Source organism: Cherax quadricarinatus, chromosome 20 (assembly GCF_038502225.1).
Source record: "Cherax quadricarinatus isolate ZL_2023a chromosome 20, ASM3850222v1, whole genome shotgun sequence".
Classification (NCBI taxonomy): domain Eukaryota; kingdom Metazoa; phylum Arthropoda; class Malacostraca; order Decapoda; family Parastacidae; genus Cherax; species Cherax quadricarinatus.
The window spans coordinates 48,745,435-48,767,146 of record NC_091311.1 but is presented as its reverse complement, the minus strand read 5'-3'; the positions used below and the strand labels follow the sequence as shown (position 1 = coordinate 48,767,146).

The following is a 21,712-nucleotide window of genomic DNA, read 5'->3' as shown; positions in this document are numbered from 1 at the left end:
ATCTGCCACTTCTCCGACCATTGCATCAGTCTATTCAAATCATCCTGGAGTGCTCTAGTGTCCTCATTAGAATGAATTGGACGGCCTATTTTGGTGTCATCAGCAAACTTGCTTATGTCGCTATTTATTCCCTCATCTATGCTGTTTATGTAAATTGTGAACAACAATGGGCCCAACACTGACCCCTGAGGAACACCGCTTGTGACGTGCCCCCATTCTGATTTCTCCCCATTTATGCAAACTCTCTGCTGTCTATTTGTCAGCCATGCCTCTACCCAGGAAAAAATATCTCCTCCTATTCCGTGTGCCTTAATTAAGTTTCCTCAATAGCCTCTGGTGTGGAACTCTATCAAAAGCCTTACTTAAGTCCATATACACAATATCATATTCATTACCATGATCTACCTCCTCAAACACCTTAGTGAAAAAAGTTAGTAAATTCGTAAGACAGGAACACCCCTTTGTAAAACCGTGTTGAGATTCATTAATCAATCTGTGCCTGTCAAGATGGCTACAAATTGCTTCGGCAATTACTGAATCCATAAATTTTCCCACTATGGAGGTAAGGCTTATTGGTCTATAGTACGAAGCCAAGGACCTGTCACCTGCCTTGTAAATAGGTATTACATTTGCCATTTTCCACTTATCAGGCACTATGCCAGTTTGTAGTGATATGTTAAAAAGATTAGCCAAAGGTATGCTAAGTTCCTCTTTACATTCCTTTAACACCCTTGCAAACAGTTCATCAGGGCTTGGGGATTTGTTAGGTTTTAGTTTCTCTATTTGTCCGAGGACAATGTCACTAGTTACCGCAATCGTACATAGTTTATTATCATCTTGTTCTACATAATCTATTATTTCAGGAATATCGCTAGTATTTTCCTGGGTGAAAACTGAGAGGAAGTAGGTATTGAGAACTTCACACATATCCTTATCACTGTCAGTGATCTGACCAGAGTTACTCTTAAGTGGGCCAATCTTGTCCCTAATCTTACTTCTGTATACCTGAAAGAACCCTTTTGGGTTAATCTTTGAATCCCTTGCGACCTTAGCCTCATAATCCCTTTTTGCTTTTCTTATTCCTTTCTTTATTTCTCTCTTTAATTGAATATATTGATTTCTTAACTGCTCATCCCCTCTTTTGATACACCTATATATGCCTCTCTTTTGACCAATGAGATGTTTTAATCTATTGTTCATCCATTTGGGATCATTTTTGTTAGATCTAATTTCCCTACTCGGAACAAAAGTTGTCTGGGCAGCTAGAACTATGCTCTGAAAAATGTCATATTGGCAACCAAGATCACCTACCTGACCCATAGTCAGGACATCCCAATTTAGCCCACCCAGGTAATTTTTCAGTCCCATGAAGTTGGCCAAGCGAAAATCTGGGATAGAGATTTGATTGCAGTTATCTGGGTAATTCCATGATATATTGAAACTAAGTGATTTGTGATCACTTTCCCCAAGCTCATCATTAACCTCAAGATTATTAATTAGTGAATCTTTGTTGGCAAGAACCAAGTCAAGCAGATTGTTTCCTCTAGTTGGTTCTGTCACAACCTGTTCTAAAAAGTAATCCTGAACCGTATCAAGAAAGTCACTAGACTCAAGATTTCCTGTCATATTATTCCAATCAATTTGTATAAAGTTAAAATCTCCCATTATCACAACATTTTCATATCTAGATACCTTATGAGTTTCGTCCCATAACAGCTTACTGCCCTCCCTGTCAAGGTTTGGAGGCCTATAAATCACACCCGAAATTAATTTGTCACGTCCCTCGAGAAACTGTAGCCAAACAGATTCTGTGTTCGATGTTTCTAATCTTATATCATGTCTAAGACAACAATTTAGATTTTCTCTGACATACATCGTCACACCACCTCCCTTCCTGTTGACCCTATCAGTGTGGAATAGTTTATAACCCTGTATGTTGCATTCAGAAGGCATTTCTCTATCTTTCAGGTTGAACCAGGTCTCTGTTATACCAATAATATCTATATTACCTACACTTGCAAGTAATCTTGGCTCATCTATCTTATTTCTTAGACTCCTACTATTTGTATAGTAAACCTTAAGGGAGCTAGTCACTTGTTGCCCTCTACTATCTCTGTTTGTTGATCAATTGATTTGCCATTACTAGCAACTTTATTTTGAATATTGTCTTTTAAACATATCCCTGAGGTATCCTAGTAATAACTGCTGTTTTTAACCCTAATGCTGCAGCCTGATTGTTTCTCATAAACACCCATACCTCTATAATCTATCAGTTTAAATTCCTAGACAAGTCATCAATTACCCTCTTAATTGAATTGGCTAATGCAACCACTCCATCCCCAGAGAGATGAACCCCATCCCTTGCATACATATCACGTTTGCCAAAGAATAGGTCCCAGTTATCAATGAATGGGATTGCAAGTTCCTTGCAGTACCTGTCTAGCCAACAATTTATACCAATTGCCCTAGACATCCATTCATTGCCCACTCCCTTTCTAGGCAAGATGCTACATATGACTGGGATCCCTCCCTTAGACCTAACTACTTCTATGACTGACCTGTACTTATCCAGCAGCTCCTGTCTCCTGCCCTTCCCAATAAATGGATCATCCATCACAAGACTCACAGAGGGAAAATTCCTAGGAATCCACCTAGACAGTAGCCTCAAATTCCAGACACATATACAACAAATTTCCAAGACAGTAGGCATACTATCAAAGATACAGTACTATGTTCTACAATCAGCTCTCCTTGCACTGTATCTTTCACTAATCTACCTTTATCTCACATATGGAATTGGTGCTTGGGGATCAACAACATCAAATCACCTAAGGCCGCTAATAACCCAGCAAAAGGCTGCAATCAGAATGATAACAAATACCCACTCGCAATAGCATACTCCACCTCCATTCAAGTCTAAATTTGTTCACCATAAAGAACATCCACACTTACTCATGTGCCTACTATATACATAGAACAATACATGCAAACATAAACCCTCCACTCAAACTTCTCCTCACCAACCTTAACCCTTTCAGGGTCCAGAGGCCAAATTCCAAAGTGTGCACCAGGGTCCAAGAATTTACAAAAAATAATTTTGTTATTTTTTCTTATGAAATGGTAGAGAATCTTTTCCTGAAGGTAATAAAACAAAAAGTACGAAATTTGATGGAAAATTCATGAAATTATGCTCTCGTGAATTTTGATGTGTTGGCGATATTTACGCATCGGCGATTTTGCCAGCTTTGACTTCCATTTTAGGCCAATTACAGTATTCCAGTCAACCAAATTCTTGACTATTTCACTAGTATTACTTCTATTCTATCAATTGAGCACAAGAAATCGCCAAGTCAACTGTTTCAACAACAAAATAAAGTGTCTGGAAATTGGTAAATTGGCCAATTTAATGCAAAATTCAAAATACTATTTCAAAATAGGGTCCAGAATAAACAATGCAGGCATTCCTGGCACTAAACTAACATTTCCTTTGTTCATTAGTTACGTTTTCACACATTACAAATGAATTCCATTTTGAATTTTTATTCACATAATGAATTTTTATTCAAACCAAAAAATAGAAGATTTACTGCTATGCAATACTGTAATAATTGTATAAATAATATCACCACATTTGTGAATGTATATTAGACCCACCAGCAGGCGTGTATTAGACTTGTGAGGCCATTTGTTTACTCTTAAACATCGGCAAAAATTTAATATTTCTGCTACTTTGAGCTCAGTTTCAAGCCATTTCTAGTACTAAAACCAATCAAAATCATCTCTATTTCTGTAGTATATCTTCCATTCTATCAAATGAGACCAAGAAATTGAAAATACATACAATTATAAAAAACATACGAAAAAACACTGCAAAGTCGCTGTTTTAATCGAAAATTACAGTCTGCTTTTTTTTTCTCTCATTATGCACTGTGTGCTGCAGGATTTGTTTTCTGTGGTGCACACATACCACATAGATGTATTCTCTCATATCTAGGCCCAAATTTACTGCTCACAGCTTATCAGAGTGAGCTGTGCTCATGGCGTAGATCTACGGTTTGGGCCCTGAACGTAAAGCCGTAGATCTACGGCACAGACCCTGAAAGGGTTAACAGGGCACATGACCATAACACAAGACAGATCTCTTTTTGATGTACCCCGTGTCCTTATCACACTGTGTAGAAACTATGCAGGGGCTCTGGTGGCCTGGTGGTTAACGCTCTCGCTTCACACGGTGAGGGCCTGGGTTCGATTCCCAGCCAGAGTAGAAACATTGGACGTGTTTCTTTCCACCTGTTGTCTATGTTCCCCATCAGTAAAATGGGTACCTGGGTGTTAGTCGACTGGTGTGGGTCGCATCCTGGGACACTGACCTAAGGAGGCCTGGTCACAGACCGGGCCGCGGGGGCGTTGACCCCCGGAACTCTCTCCAGATAAACTCCAGATAAAGGGCCCAAAATCTGGAATTCATTACCAGAACATACTAAAGTAACCAGGCCTGAAAATCAATTTAAGACTTCTAAAAAACCACTTACTTGCCCAGGACTAAATAATCAACACTCAATATTTAGCATTACCAATAATTCTCCCAATTACTTAAATCTTAAAACTTCAAGACAACATACAGTAAATTGATCATCTTGTTTGTTATACATTGTAATACGACAAATTTGTACAACTATAATGTTTCAATACTGAAATGTTCAAATCTCATTGTTTCAAATACTCAATTGTACTTCTTATTGTAAATTGCTTAAGGTAATTTTTACCACTGAACCTTCATTGCTTGTTAATTTTAAGTTAATTTTAAGCCTGCCCATAATGCTCTGCATACAAGGGGCTTTTGGCATGTACCCCCAACTACTATAATTCCTTGTACAACTATGTATCATGTCTAAATAAACTATATATGAATATATATATATATATGAATAGGTAGTAGGTTGGTAGACAGCAACCACCCAGGGAGGTACTACCGTCCTGCCAAGTGAGTGTAAAACGAAAGCCTGTAATTGTTTTACATGATGGTAGGATTGCTGGTGTCTTTTGTCTGTCTCATAAATATGCAAGATTACAGGTATGTCTTGCTACTTCTACTTACACTTAGGTCACACTACACATACATGTACATGTTTATTTATACACACTCATCTGAGTTTTCTTTGATTTTATCTTAACAGTTCTTGGTCTTATTGCTTTTCCTTTTATATCCATGGGGAAGTGGAATAAGAATCTTTCCTCCGTAAGCCATGTGTGTTGTAAAAGTCAACTAAAATGCCGGGAACAATGGGCTAGTAACCCCTTTTCCTGTAAAGATTACTAAAAAGAATAAGAAGAAGAAAACTGTCAAAGTGGGAAGTCTGAATGTGCATGGATGTTGTGCAAATGATAAGAAAGAGATGATTGTGGATGTTATGAATGAGAAGAAGCTGGATGTCCTGGCTTTAAGTGAAATAAAGCTGAAGGGGGTGGGAGAGTTTCAATGGAGAGGAATAAATGAGATTAGGTCAGGGGTTTCAAATAGAGTTAGAGCTAAAGAAGGAGTAGCAATAATGTTGAAGGATATGGCAGGAAAAGAGGGACTATAAATGTATTAATTCAAGGATTATGTGGAGTAAAATAAAGATTGGATGTGAAAAGTGGGTTATAGTAAGCATGTATGCACCTGGAGAAGAGAGAAGTGTAGAGGAAAGAGAGAGATTTTGGGAAATGAGTGAATGCATGGGGAGTTTTGAATCAAATGTGAGAGTAATGGTGGTTGGGGATTTCAATGCTAAAGTGGGTAAAAATATTAAGGAGGGAGTGGTAGGTAAATTTGGGGTGCCAGGGGTAAATGTAAATGGGGAGCCATTAATTGAGCTATGTGTAGAAAGAGATTTGGTAATAAGTAATACATATTTTATGAAAAAGAGGATAAATAAATATACAAGGTATGATGTAGCACGTAATGAAAGTAGTTTGCTAGATTATGTATTGGTGGATAAAAGGTTGATGGGTAGGCTCCAGGATGTACATGTTTATAGAGGGGCAACTGATATATCGGATCATTATTTAGTTGCAGCTACAGTAAGAGGTAGATGGGAAAAGAGGAAGGTGGCAACAACAAGTAAGAGGGAGGTGAAAGTGTATAAACTAAGGGAGGAGGAAGTTTGGGTGAGACATAAGCAACTATTGGCAGAAAGGTGGGCTAGTGCAAAGATGAGTAGTGGGGGGTTGAAGAGGGTTGGAATAGTTTTAAAAATGCAGTATTAGAATGTGGGGCAGAAGTTTGTGGTTATAGGAGGGTGGGGGCAGGAGGAAAGAGGAGTGATAGTGGAATGATGAAGTAAAGGGTGTGATAAAAGAGAAAAAGGTAGCTTATGAGAGGTTTTTACAAAGCAGAAGTGTTATAAGAAGAGCAGAGTATATGGAGAGTAAAAGAAAGGTGAAGAGAGTGGTGAAAGAGTGCAAAAGGAGAGCAGATGATAGAGTGGGAGAGGCACTGTCAAGAAATTTTAATGAAAATAAGAAAAAAATTTGGAGTTAAACAAGTTAAGAAAGCCTAGGGAAAGTATGGATTTGTCAGTTAAAAACAGAGTAGGGGAGTTAGTTGATGGGGAGAGGGAGGTATTAGGTAGATGGCAAGAATATTTTGAGGAACTTTTAAATGTTGAGGAAGAAAGGGAGGTGGTAATTTCATGCACTGGCCAGGGAGGTATACCATCTTTTAGCAGTGAAGAAGAGCAGAATGTAAGTGTGGGGGAGGTACGTGAGGCATTACGTAGAATGAAAGGGGGTAAAGCAGCTGTAACTGATGGGATCATGACAAAAATGTTAAAAGCAGGGGGGATATAGTGTTGGAGTGGTTGGTACTTTTGTTTAATAAATGTATGAAAGAGGGGAAGGTACCTAGGGATTGGCGGAGAGCATGTATAGTCCCTTTGTATAAAGGGAAAGGGGACAAAAGAGATTGTAAAAATTATAGAGGAATAAGTTTACTGAGTATACCAGGAAAAGTGTACGGTAGGGTTATAATTGAAAGAATTAGAGGTAAGACAGAATGTAGGATTGCAGATGAGCAAGGATGTTTCAGAGTGGGTAGGGGATGTGTAGATCAAGTGTTTACATTGAAGCATATATGTGAACAGTATTTAGATAAAGGTAGGGAAGCTTTTATTGCATTTATGGATTTAGAAAAGGCATATGATAGAGTGGATAGAGGAGCAATGTGGCAGATATTGCAAGTACAGTGGACCCCCGCTTAACGATCACCTCCAAATGCGACCAATTATGTAAGTGTATTTATGTAAGTGCGTTTGTACGTGTATGTTTGGGGGTCTGAAATGGACTAATCTACTTCACAATATTCCTTATGGGAACAAATTCGGTCAGTACTGGCACCTGAACATACTACTGGAATGAAAAAAGTTCGTTAACCGGGGGTCCACTGTATATGGAATAGGTGGTAAGTTACTAAATGCTGTAAAGAGTTTTTATGAGGATAGTGAGGCTCAGGTTAGGGTGTGTAGAAGAGAGGGAGACTCCTTTCCGGTAAAAGTAGGTCTTAGACATGGATGTGTAATGTCACCATGGTTGTTTAATATATTTATAAATGGGGTTGTAAAAGAAGTAAATGATAGGGTGTTCGGGAGAGGGGTGGGATTAAATTATGTGGAATCAAATTCAAAATGAGAATTGACACAGTTACTTTTTGCTGATGATACTGTGCTTATGGGAGATTCTAAAGAAAAACTGCAAAGGTTAGTGGATGAGTTTGGGAATGTGTGTAAAGTTAGAAAGTTGAAAGTGAACATAGAAAAGATTAAGGTGATGAGGGTATCAAATGATTTAGATAAAGAAAAATTGGATATCAAATTGGGGAGGAGGAGTATGGAAGAAGTGAATGTTTTCAGATACTTGGGAGTTGACATTTCGGTGGATGGATTTATGAAGGATGAGGTTAATCATAGAATTGATGAGGGAAAAAAGGTGAGTGGTGCATTGAGGTATATGTGGAGTCAAAAAACATTATCTATGGAGGCAAAGAAGGGAATGTATGAAAGTATAGTAGTACCAACACTCTTAAATGGATGTGAAGCTTGGGTGGTAAATGCAGCAGCGAGGAGACGGTTGGAGGCAGTGGAGATGTCCTGTCTAAGGGCAATGTGTGGTGTAAATATTATGCAGAAAATTCGGAGTGTGGAAATTAGGAAAAGGTGTGGAGTTAATAAAAGTATTAGTCAGAGGGCAGAAGAGGGGTTGTTGAGGTGGTTTGGTCATTTAGAGAGAATGGATCAAAGTAGAATGACATGGAAAGCATATAAATCTATAGGGGAAGGAAGGCGGGGTAGGGGTCGTCCTCGAAAGGGTTGGAGAGAGGGGGTAAAGGAGGTTTTGTGGGCGAGGGGCTTGGACTTCCAGCAAGCGTGCGTGAGCGTGTTAGATAGGAGTGAATGGAGACGAATGGTACTTGGGACCTGACGATCTGTTGAAGTGTGAGCAGGGTAATATTTAGTGAAGGGATTCAGGGAAACCGGTTATTTTCATATAGTCGGACTTGAGTCCTGGAAACGGGAAGTACAATGCCTGCACTTTAAATGTTTGGGATATTGGCAGTTTGGAGGGATATGTTGTGTATCTTTATACGTATACGCTTCTAGACTGTTGTATTCTGAGCACCTCTGCAAAAACAGTGATAATGTGAGAGTGTGGTGAAAGTGTTGAATGATGATGAAATTATTTTCTTTTTGGGGATTTTCTTTCTTTTTTGGGTCACCCTGCCTCGGTGGGAGACGGCCGACTTGTTGAAAAAGAAAAAAAAAATTAATATGAACTTGTTTGCACTAACATATACCGCTTTACAGCAGTAGCCTGGAATCTAACCTGCTATGTAAGTGGGGTCCTACTGTATTTCTAAATTAAAACAAATATTCAGTGATTATGTGTGAACGATGGTGAAAGTGTTTCTTTCTTTTCTGGGTCTTTTCTACTGCACCTCAACCATCAAGCTTACCTGTTTCTGAGCTCTACCTTCATCAAGAACTCTTCTGCGAAGTTGTGCAAGACCTGTGCTAATATCTTGATGTAACAAATCACTGGCCTTGATGTCTAGTACAGGGGCAGAAGGCACTTTACCAATGAAGCGAAGATAATCCTTGTTACTGAGGCAGTTGCCAAGGGCATTTCCAAAGCTTTTCAATGCCCGTTTTAAACCATCAGTCACTGCTTCCTATATTAAATTAAAAAAAAATAAACAAAATTATATTGAAATGTGTATACAAAAAACTCTTGCTTTCTTCCTTCTGGGGTGGGGACAAAGGTAAACAAACAGTAATCTTAGCTAAGTTTCCTAAACAGCAGTATCAATGCACAATGTGATGCTGTGAAGGATTTATTAATGCACACTATCCCTGAATTGAAAATAGCTATAGAATTTCATTCAAAATGGACTCAATCTGTCTTAAAATCATTATTATGCAGATCAGAGCAATATTAAAAGAAGACATGGCAAAAACTTGTAAATTACTTGAACAAGCAAATTTTCCTATTATCATTGGTTTCAGGCTTCACATCACCTCTAGGAACCTAACCCTTGTGAATTCCAGAGTTGAGTTGTATTCCAAATTTGATCATTAATATTATGCTGTGACCTTCAATCTTGATACTCAATCTGTCAAATGATACATCAAGCTGGCCTACATATTTGTGTATGTAGTTAAAAAAAATTATATGGACCAAATGTAAAAATGTGAACAGGTGATCAGAAAGGAATATGGCAAACACTAACCTTACGAGCTTTCTCCAATGAGAGTGCTTTGCTTTTCATTCCTTCAGAGACACCATAGCCAATATCTTCATGAAAAACTCCATCTTTTAGCTGCACCCGAACTTTAGCACTAACACCAACATAATACCTACCATTGTAATGGTCAACAAAATCTGTAACAAAATGAAAGCAAAGATGAACATTATAGACTACAATTCACACTTATATTGAATATCATAAACTGCTAAAAAATCCACTCTAAGCAATGATGGAAAGACTAATTTTGAAAACAATCTATTTCATAGATAGTCACACTGAGTATTTTAGTAGTATACCTAGCTTATACTATACACAAGAGAGGGTGTTGAAAAGTCTTGGTCCCTTTATATTTATTAAACTGTCTTTGTATATCCATTAGTATACCCATTGAGGTATCTTGCAATCTGCAAGTCTCTTGCTTATGCAGGCGGTGATTTCAGTGTGCATATTTGGGACAAATCCCTCACTCTCTCTATCACAGCCTAGAGATATTTAAAGAAGTTCAAGTCTGGGAACATTTCCTGGATAGTCATCCAAGAATGGTACCTGACAGTCATGAAGCCATTAAACAACAGATTCTGTGACATCACAAGGAGCACTGTCTTGCATAAAAAAAAATCTTTGCACAACACTGTATGAATAATTCGGGTAAATAATCACTGAGCAATTCTAGGTTCATTATTACAGTTAACAATGTCCCCAAGGAACCGACTCAATGAGGTCAACAGTGAACACTCACACATCAATGGCTTCTTTTATTTCTTTCATTTGATGGCATGTCTTATGTAATACAATGATCTGTGCAACTAAATGTCACCCTACTTCCAATCATATCAATTCATCTATAGCCAAAAATGCCTGACAAACTGGCACTTGATATCACATGGCAGATGGAGACCATAGACAAATCCATATACAGTGGAGCCTCAAAAATCGAACTTAATCCGTTCCAGGAGCTAGTTCTAAATTCGAAAAGTCTGAAATTCGAAGCAATATTTCCCATAAGAGATAATGGAAATACAATTAATCCGTTCCAGAAACCCAAAAATATTCACACAAAAAAATACATTTTATAGAGATTAATTACAGTTTTACATACAACAAATACTATAGTTTTTAATTATGTATAGTAATACATATAAAATAACATTTTTACTTATCTTTATTGAAGATTGGTGATGGCATCTGGAAGATAGGGAGAAGGAGAGAGGGAGTTGGGGTTAGTGTTTGGAAGGAGAATCCCCCTCCATGAGGACTTCAGGTAAAGCCCTCTCTGGGGTTACTTCCCTTCTCTGTCTTTTAATGCCACTAGGACCAGCTTGAGAGTCACTGGACCCCTGTCTCACAAAATAACTGTCCACAGTCCTCTGTTTCTGGCACCTCTTTAACATTTCCCTAAAATGGGACATGGTTCTGTCACTGAACTTGTTGCAAAGATGGCTTGTTTCAACTTGCTCAGGGTGGTACTTCTGCACAAACATTTGGACATCATTCCACTTGGCACAAATCTCCTTAATCTTTGAAGAAGGCACCTCATCCACCCACTCCCTATATTAACACCTTTCACAACATCAGCTTCCTTGATTTGTTCTTTCTTTGACAGGATAGAACCGATGGTCGACTTGTTTTTCCCATACATCCTGGCAAGCTCAACAAGTCTCACACCACTCTCATACTTCTGTATTATTTCCTTCTTCACATCTATGGTATTTCTCACTTTCTTTACCACAGGGGTACCACTAGCAAGTTTCTTTGGGCCCATGGTAGCTTATTTCACAGTCCCACAAGCACTAAACACAACGAAATAATTGTAAAATGCGTGAATGAGAGCGCAGGTTAGTGTTCACTCAAGCATAAACAAAGCTACACTGCTCACAGCGCCTGCACGGGGACACGGACAGAGTGGGCCAGCAGACAGGTCCCGTACCCGGCGGTCCGAAAATAGGGGCGCGTTCGATAATAGGGACACAGTTTGTCCAATAAAATGGTCCTACTTTTGAAACGTTCGATATGTGATACGTTCGATTTTTGAGGTTCCACTGTACAAATAACCCGCACACAAGAGAGAGGACTACTGACATGGTCCAAGTTGGACCGAAACGTCATCGTAAGCTCTTCTCTCCTACGTGCGGGTTATTTGTGTATCGCTCCAGTTATGGTATTGTGCCTTTTTGTTATTTATGGACAAATTCATCTACCACATGAGCTTAGAAGGCACTTAGGATGCAGGAGAGTAGTCTTATGGAATCCTGAGATGTCCTGCTACAAGTGTCAGACCAGCATAACTTTCTGTCTCGCTGATACTACATTGATTGTAGGTAGTACAAAGTTGTGTTCTGTCCCCCCTAGTACTATGGTTGCTTTGATTCCCAGCCTTGACAAAATTGGCAGCAAGATATTCTAGACACTGTTTGTGAGCAATTTTATAAACTTGATTTAACTTCATTTGTTTTACTCTGTCTTCAACATATCCAACTGTTGCAGTTCACCCTGGCCTACATGTTTTCTTATATTCAGGTCCAGTATGACTTTTACCATTTTGTTCTGGGTGATTTGCAGTTTATCTATCAGTTTTTTTTTGTCAAGGCAGAGTACCATGAAGAGCAAGCATAGTCCATATGACATTGTATAAGGGCTAGACATAGGGTCCTGTCAGCCTCAGTAGGTAGACACTATGCTTGTCTGTAGAGGAACTTCAGTCTGGCATTTGCTTTCTTTACTATGCTTTTCCCTATCAATTCAACTGACATGCATGGGTCAAAGGGGGTTCCCAGATATTTTACTGAGAAAACTGAAGTGATGGGTTCCCCATTACACCGGACATTAAAATTATTTGCCCTTCTCAGTTTACGTTTCATGCCAAAGAGTATGGCTTCCGTTTTCCCAAGGTGTAATGACAGTTTGTCTACTAACCATTTGCTGCAGGACTCCAGTTCCAGTGTTATTACATTAGCTCTATCTTGTAGGTCTTTACCTGACACTAATAAAGCACTGTCATCCGCATGTAGTAGGAGTTTGCATTTGACACTGATGGGCATGTCGTTTACATAACATAGGAATAATAAAGGACCCAGAATACTACCTTGGGGAACTCCACATGCTATTTACATGGGTTCTGATTCTGTTTTGTTGATTTTGACTATTTGTTTCCTATTGTTAAGATAGGACTTACACCAGTCTACGGAACCTATGCCGACAGCCTGGAGTTTCTTGCATAACATACTGTGGTTGACAGCATTGAAGGCCTTTTGCAAGTCTAAGGTTACCATTCCTATGAGGTTTCCTATCAACATTTCAGTTCTCACATAATCCATCAGATTAATTAGGAAGGTGTCAGTTGAATAAGATCTCCTAAAGCCTGACTGTTAACTATAAAGAATGTTACTGTCATTAAGACAATAATAACCAAACAAAAAGTCACAGTAAAAATTATCACAATCCAATACTAGGCAACACCCCCCCCCCCCTCACTCTTCAGAGACAAACTTACTCACTGTACAGAATATCCACATTTACTACTGTGCAACCTACATTTACAGAACTATAAATTCCAATATTAACCCTGAACTAAAACACTTTCTTGATAGTTGCGACAGGACCCATAGGCACAATACCAGACACAAAAATCTCTGACATTCCCCGTGTCCGGTTAAATCTATACAGAAATTTAATGTATAAAAGGGCCTAAAATCTGGAACTCCCTGCCTGAAAACTCTAGAACTGCAGTCTCAACCACCATTTTCAAAACTACCATTAAAAAACATCTTAACTCCCTAACATACCCCACCGTCAGCTAACTACATGAAAGCCACCTATTCTCTTACTCATAACATGCACACATCCAAAACAAAATAGTCTTATTCTCAATATCTGTGATTCTCCCTAGTTAACACTTACACTCACCCAAATGACTATAAACAAATTTCTAAATTTAGCTATTGCCTAATAAATCTTAACCCTTAAACTGTCCAAACGTTGATCTACGTTCACTTGCGTAGCACTGAATATTTTTGGGAAAATTTTTTTTTGGGGGGGTTTAAAATGAAGTGCGCATTTTTCTCAGCGTCCCCGAACTTTGTCGTACTGCGCACACTGAGTGCACAGACCCATTCTCTCATGCCTAGGCAACTCAGGCCTATTGTGCCAAGGTTGAAAGCATGTAAAATAAAATGTAGCTCTACATTCAGAGTGCTAAGCACGTGAACTTAGACCTACGTCTGGACAGTTTAAGGGTTAAGCTAGTCATAAGTTTGCCTGAGATATTCCAATATAGGAGCTTTAATAGAAACTGTGAATCATGCATGACAAAACCCTTCTCATTGCTAAATCTACAAATTGTTACATTCATAAATGTTTTGAACCACCTCACTACTGTTACAGTTACCTAACTTTAATATCAGTATGCTCCATAACCTTTGCCAATATAGAGTAAGAATTAGTATTAGTCTGCCCAAAATGCCTATGCATGCTAGTGGCCTTCTTTGTAATTAATATTTTATAATATATAAACCACACATTGTAATTAATATTTTATTATATGCAAACCCCACATTGTAATCTTTACAGAGAAATAAACATTTCAATTTCAAGATACTTAACTACCTGACAGTACACCACCCTCCCTAGAATTTTGGATATTACACTGAGTATACTGACAGGTCCATAGTTGCTGACATCAGACCTACTATTTTTCTTGAAGATAGGAGTAACTCTGGCCTCCTTGAACCCCTCTAGTATGGTATTAGTGGTGCACAAATTTTATGTGAGCAATGGAGATTGGCAATTCAGAGGCACCATCTTTTAGGAACTTAGATGGGATGTTACCTGGGCCAGTGCTCTTAGTTGGGTTTAAACTGCTTAGTTCTTTTTGCATGAAGTCATGAGATACACGTACTAGCTGACAACTGTTTGGGTTACCCCTTTATTGGTGTTGCATGTTTTAAACTTATCAGAGTCTATGTTAAAAGATATTTGATGCAGCCAGTAGTTTCCTTACTAGTGTTGATGCGACATGTGTAGTAGGAATTAAAACAATTTGCCACTTTAGTTGTTTCACAGCATACCTTGTTTCGATATTTAGTACTATGATAGATCTATCTACGGGCTTATGGCTATACCCCAACTGTTTTAGTTGTTGCCAGAGCTTTCTAGGATTATGTACGAATGGTATATAATACCGACAAGATGAGAGTAAGACACATGTGCAACATCTGGGTATCTTTATTGTAGACGTTTCGCCATCCAGTGGCTTTATCAATACAAATTCCAGGACATAACTTGAAGACAGTAGAACTATGTACAGAAGATGAGGTAATCAGTCCCTCAACCTAGGAGTAGGTGCGAACAGCACCATAGTCGTGGAGATTCTGAAGCAGAAGAAAGAATCCTGGCGCTTATATAGTAACGTCAGGTGAAGCAGACGAGGGCAAATTCACTGGTGGGCGGGATTCCCCAGTGGAAGTAGGTCCTTCCCAAAGAGATGGGTTAGTTGTAGTAGTAGTAGTTGTCGTAGTTGTGAAGGTTATGTACATGTCCTCAGAATTAAGATTCCATGATGTTGCAGTGTCTGACAAGTTGTGTACGAATGGTATATAATACCGACAAGATGAGAGTAAGACACATGTGCAACATCTGGGTATCTTTATTGTAGACGTTTCGCCATCCAGTGGCTTTATCAATACAAATTCCAGGACATAACTTGAAGACAGTAGAACTATGTACAGAAGATGAGGTAATCAGTCCCTCAACCTAGGAGTAGGTGCGAACAGCACCATAGTCGTGGAGATTCTGAAGCAGAAGAAAGAATCCTGGCGCTTATATAGTAACGTCAGGTGAAGCAGACGAGGGCAAATTCACTGGTGGGCGGGATTCCCCAGTGGAAGTAGGTCCTTCCCAAAGAGATGGGTTAGTTGTAGTAGTAGTTGTCGTAGTTGTGAAGGTTATGTACATGTCCTCAGAATTAAGATTCCATGATGTTGCAGTGTCTGACAAGTTGTGTACGAATGGTATATAATACCGACAAGATGAGAGTAAGACACATGTGCAACATCTGGGTATCTTTATTGTAGACGTTTCGCCATCCAGTGGCTTTATCAATACAAATTCCAGGACATAACTTGAAGACAGTAGAACTATGTACAGAAGATGAGGTAATCAGTCCCTCAACCTAGGAGTAGGTGCGAACAGCACCATAGTCGTGGAGATTCTGAAGCAGAAGAAAGAATCCTGGCGCTTATATAGTAACGTCAGGTGAAGCAGACGAGGGCAAATTCACTGGTGGGCGGGATTCCCCAGTGGAAGTAGGTCCTTCCCAAAGAGATGGGTTAGTTGTAGTAGTAGTAGTTGTCGTAGTTGTGAAGGTTATGTACATGTCCTCAGAATTAAGATTCCATGATGTTGCAGTGTCTGACAAGTTGTGTACGAATGGTATATAATACCGACAAGATGAGAGTAAGACACATGTGCAACATCTGGGTATCTTTATTGTAGACGTTTCGCCATCCAGTGGCTTTATCAATACAAATTCCAGGACATAACTTGAAGACAGTAGAACTATGTACAGAAGATGAGGTAATCAGTCCCTCAACCTAGGAGTAGGTGCGAACAGCACCATAGTCGTGGAGATTCTGAAGCAGAAGAAAGAATCCTGGCGCTTATATAGTAACGTCAGGTGAAGCAGACGAGGGCAAATTCACTGGTGGGCGGGATTCCCCAGTGGAAGTAGGTCCTTCCCAAAGAGATGGGTTAGTTGTAGTAGTAGTAGTTGTCGTAGTTGTGAAGGTTATGTACATGTCCTCAGAATTAAGATTCCATGATGTTGCAGTGTCTGACAAGTTGTGTACGAATGGTATATAATACCGACAAGATGAGAGTAAGACACATGTGCAACATCTGGGTATCTTTATTGTAGACGTTTCGCCATCCAGTGGCTTTATCAATACAAATTCCAGGACATAACTTGAAGACAGTAGAACTATGTACAGAAGATGAGGTAATCAGTCCCTCAACCTAGGAGTAGGTGCGAACAGCACCATAGTCGTGGAGATTCTGAAGCAGAAGAAAGAATCCTGGCGCTTATATAGTAACGTCAGGTGAAGCAGACGAGGGCAAATTCACTGGTGGGCGGGATTCCCCAGTGGAAGTAGGTCCTTCCCAAAGAGATGGGTTAGTTGTAGTAGTAGTAGTTGTCGTAGTTGTGAAGGTTATGTACATGTCCTCAGAATTAAGATTCCATGATGTTGCAGTGTCTGACAAGTTGTGTACGAATGGTATATAATACCGACAAGATGAGAGTAAGACACATGTGCAACATCTGGGTATCTTTATTGTAGACGTTTCGCCATCCAGTGGCTTTATCAATACAAATTCCAGGACATAACTTGAAGACAGTAGAACTATGTACAGAAGATGAGGTAATCAGTCCCTCAACCTAGGAGTAGGTGCGAACAGCACCATAGTCGTGGAGATTCTGAAGCAGAAGAAAGAATCCTGGCGCTTATATAGTAACGTCAGGTGAAGCAGACGAGGGCAAATTCACTGGTGGGCGGGATTCCCCAGTGGAAGTAGGTCCTTCCCAAAGAGATGGGTTAGTTGTAGTAGTAGTTGTCGTAGTTGTGAAGGTTATGTACATGTCCTCAGAATTAAGATTCCATGATGTTGCAGTGTCTGACAAGTTGTGTACGAATGGTATATAATACCGACAAGATGAGAGTAAGACACATGTGCAACATCTGGGTATCTTTATTGTAGACGTTTCGCCATCCAGTGGCTTTATCAATACAAATTCCAGGACATAACTTGAAGACAGTAGAACTATGTACAGAAGATGAGGTAATCAGTCCCTCAACCTAGGAGTAGGTGCGAACAGCACCATAGTCGTGGAGATTCTGAAGCAGAAGAAAGAATCCTGGCGCTTATATAGTAACGTCAGGTGAAGCAGACGAGGGCAAATTCACTGGTGGGCGGGATTCCCCAGTGGAAGTAGGTCCTTCCCAAAGAGATGGGTTAGTTGTAGTAGTAGTAGTTGTCGTAGTTGTGAAGGTTATGTACATGTCCTCAGAATTAAGATTCCATGATGTTGCAGTGTCTGACAAGTTGTGTACGAATGGTATATAATACCGACAAGATGAGAGTAAGACACATGTGCAACATCTGGGTATCTTTATTGTAGACGTTTCGCCATCCAGTGGCTTTATCAATACAAATTCCAGGACATAACTTGAAGACAGTAGAACTATGTACAGAAGATGAGGTAATCAGTCCCTCAACCTAGGAGTAGGTGCGAACAGCACCATAGTCGTGGAGATTCTGAAGCAGAAGAAAGAATCCTGGCGCTTATATAGTAACGTCAGGTGAAGCAGACGAGGGCAAATTCACTGGTGGGCGGGATTCCCCAGTGGAAGTAGGTCCTTCCCAAAGAGATGGGTTAGTTGTAGTAGTAGTAGTTGTCGTAGTTGTGAAGGTTATGTACATGTCCTCAGAATTAAGATTCCATGATGTTGCAGTGTCTGACAAGTTGTGTACGAATGGTATATAATACCGACAAGATGAGAGTAAGACACATGTGCAACATCTGGGTATCTTTATTGTAGACGTATCGCCATCCAGTGGCTTTAACGTCAACAATAAAGATACCCAGATGTTGCACATGTGTCTTACTCTCATCTTGTCGGTATTATATTCCATTCGTACACAACTTGTCAGACACTGCAACATCATGGAATCTTAATTCTGAGGACATGTACATAACCTTCGCAACTACGACAACTACTACTACAACTAACCCATCTCTTTGGAAAGGACCTACTTCCACTGGGGAATCCCGCCCACCAGTGAATTTGCCCTCGTCTGCTTCACCTGACGTTACTATATAAGCGCCAGGATTCTTTCTTCTGCTTCAGAATCTCCACGACTATGGTGCTGTTCGCACCTACTCCTAGGTTGATGGACTGATTACCTCATCTTCTGTACATAGTTCTACTGTCTTCAAGTTATGTCCTGGAATTTGTATTGATAAAGCCACTGGATGGCGAAACGTCTACAATAAAGATACCCAGATGTTGCACATGTGTCTTACTCTCATCTTGTCGGTATTATATACCATTCGTACACATTATCCTGTCTGTTTGCCTAAAATCTTTTTAGCAACTGGTCTCTAAATTTCATATTATCTAATATCTCAATAGTCATCCAGGGTTCGGTTCTCCATTTAATCTTAACCTCTTTCACTAGTGCAATATTATCAAGGATGGCAGTGAACCCTGTTCTGAATTTTCCCCAGGCATCATTTATGTCCATGCAACTTATCACTGTCCAATCACAATTGTGTAGCTTATTTACCAGTGTTTCTTTACTGTAGTTTATAGTTGACCTCATTTTTATTGTCCTGTGTAGGCCTATCCATTCCCTAGTGATTTTCCTGGTGCAGTAAATGAAGAAATGATCACTAAGGCCTGTGGTAATGACACTTGACTGACTAATGTTCTCCTTGGAGCCACAAACAGATAGCATAATAATTAATGTTATAAGATTAGGGAAAAGTGTGCAAAAATTTATGTGAAGCTTAAACAATATTTCACAAAACAAAATGGGAAGACAGTAACTTAAATTTTGTACTGAGGTTAAGATAGTTTTTAATGCAAAAAAAAAAAAAAACTAAAATACACTGGATATACTGTAGGATATGGCAATGAAGCTCTTTCAGAGTTATACTAACAAAATTTGCAAAGTAGTACATAAAGAAAATTACATTTCAAGGGAAAGATTAAATACAGGGGTAATTAATATGGCTCATTAAACAATTAAAATATTTAATTATCTTGAGAGAGAAGTAATTTTACCAAAAAAGTATAAAGGTCTAGGACACTGAAGGACCTGTAGTCAATACTTTATTACTATATTATTTATATTAAATTTAACACACTCCTGTAAAACATGCTTAAAGCTTCTTACCAATTGTTTGATTGGTAATGGAATGACTCCAGCCATTAAAGCCAAAGATTTCATTAGCTAGACTGACAAGGCGCCATCCTTCTATATATGCTATTCGTTGACCACCTGGCCCAGCTCTCTGACTAATGAAGGCAGGACCAAGCTTCTGTTGCAAAACATTTTGTATTGCTGTTTGCTCTTCACCAGTGAACTGAATCTGAAAGGAAAAAGAAAATCCCTATAAATATACTACAAGTCATATTATCATAATGGAGCAGACTATATATATTAACCTTTTCACTTTCTTTCATATAGATCTACAAGATTGGGGTCAATAGTGTTTACATAGATCTGCACATAAATCACAGTGCCCTCAGATAAGTTGAGAAGCAAATTTTGGTCTAGACATGAGAGAACGGGTGTGCATGGTGGGTGCGAGTAGTTTAAACAAAAAATTCCTGCCCCATGCAGTGTATGATGGGTACAGGTAACCTTTGAACTTATGTCTGAGTGGAAACAGCAACTTTGGGTCATATTCTAGGGTTGTTTTCATGGTTTTGTGGGCTGCTTTTTGGTGGCAATTGATAGACCCAAACACATACAAATGATTTTAGTTGGTTTCAGACCAGAAGTGGCCTGAAATAGGCAGGCAGGCAGGGGGGGAGGGGGAGAGAGAGAGAGAGAGAGAGAGAGAGAGAGAGAGAGAGAGAGAGAGAGAGAGAGAGAGAGAGAGAGAGAGAGAGAGAGAGAGAGAGAGGAAGAGAGAGAGAGAGGAAGAGAGAGAGAGAGGAAGAGAGAGAGAGAGGAAGAAAGAGAGAGAGAGAGAGAGAGAGAGAGAGAGAGAGAGAGAGAGAGAGGAGAGAGAGAGAGAGAGAGAGAGAGAGAGAGAGAGAGAGAGAGAGAGCGAGAGAGAGAGAGAGAGAGAGAGAGAGAGAGAGAGAGAGAGAGAGAGAGAGAGAGAGAGAGAGAGAGAGAGAGAGAGAGAGAGAGAGAAGAGAGAGAGAGAGAGAGAGAGAGTAAAAGAGAGAGAGAGAGAGAGAGAGAAGAAGAGAGAGAGAGAGAGCAAGAGAGAGAGAGAGCGAGAGAGAGAGAGAGAGAGAGAGAGAGAGAGAGAGAGAGAGAGAGAGAGAGAGAGAGAGAGAGAGAGAGAGAGAGAGAGAGAGAGAGAGAGAGAGAGAGAGAGAGAGAGAGAGAGAGAGAAGAGAGAGAGAGAAGAGAGAGAGAGAGAGAGAGAGAGAGAGAGAGAGAGAGAGAGAGAGAGAGAGAGAGAGAGAGAGAGAGAGAGAGAGAGAGAGAGAGAGAGAGAGAGAGAGAGAGAGAGAGAGAGAGAGAGAGGAAGAGAGAGAGGAAGAGAGAGAGAGAGAGGAAGAGAGAGAGAGAGAGGAAGAGAGAGAGAGAGAGAGAGAGAGAGGAAGAGAGAGAGAGTCACTGGATGAATCCAAAGTCAGCTGTGTGGTAGCACTGGACATTGCTGGCGCTTTCGACCGGGTGTGGCACCAGGGCCTCTTAGCAAAACTTCAAGCACTGGGAATTGCAGGCTCTACGCTATGTCTCCTCAGTGATTACCTTCATGGTAGATCTCTAAGTGTAGTCCTCAATGGAACGGAATCAGCAAGACATCCTATTGGGGCAAGCGTTCCACAAGGAAGTGTGCTGGGTCCACTGTTATGGAATGTCTACTTCAACGACCTTCTTCATCTCATCCCAGAATCACATGCATATGCAGACGACTGTACACTGACATTCACTTATCCAAGAGAAGAAATGCCAGCTGCTCAAGCTACATCAATCACCAGCTGAGAGCTATATCAGCTTGGGGAAATAGATGGCAAGTAACATTTGCACCTGAGAAAACGCAAATGATGATCGCCTCTAGGCACCATGATGGTAATGCTGGTGCAGTAGTAAGGATGAATGGGAGGATGTTGGCACCTGGAGAAGAAGTTGATATCCTTGGGGTGAAATTTGACTCCAAACTAACCATGAAGAACCATGTTGTAA

At 39.8% G+C, this 21,712-nt stretch overlaps 1 protein-coding gene across 2 annotated transcripts in view; it reads right to left on the bottom strand.

The window, feature by feature from the left end:
* The window catches only part of LOC128701052 (DNA repair protein RAD52 homolog), a 113,215-nt gene that overhangs the window by 76,509 nt on the left and 14,994 nt on the right, over nucleotides 1–21,712 (bottom strand). For both annotated transcript variants that reach the window (XM_053794603.2, XM_053794610.2), the window contains exons 2-4: nucleotides 19,733–19,928; nucleotides 9,764–9,915; nucleotides 8,990–9,205 (exon numbers count right to left, since the gene is read on the bottom strand). In XM_053794603.2, the coding sequence (XP_053650578.1) occupies nucleotides 8,990–9,205; nucleotides 9,764–9,915; nucleotides 19,733–19,928 (564 nt within the window). The remainder of the gene's footprint in view (nucleotides 1–8,989; nucleotides 9,206–9,763; nucleotides 9,916–19,732; nucleotides 19,929–21,712) is intronic.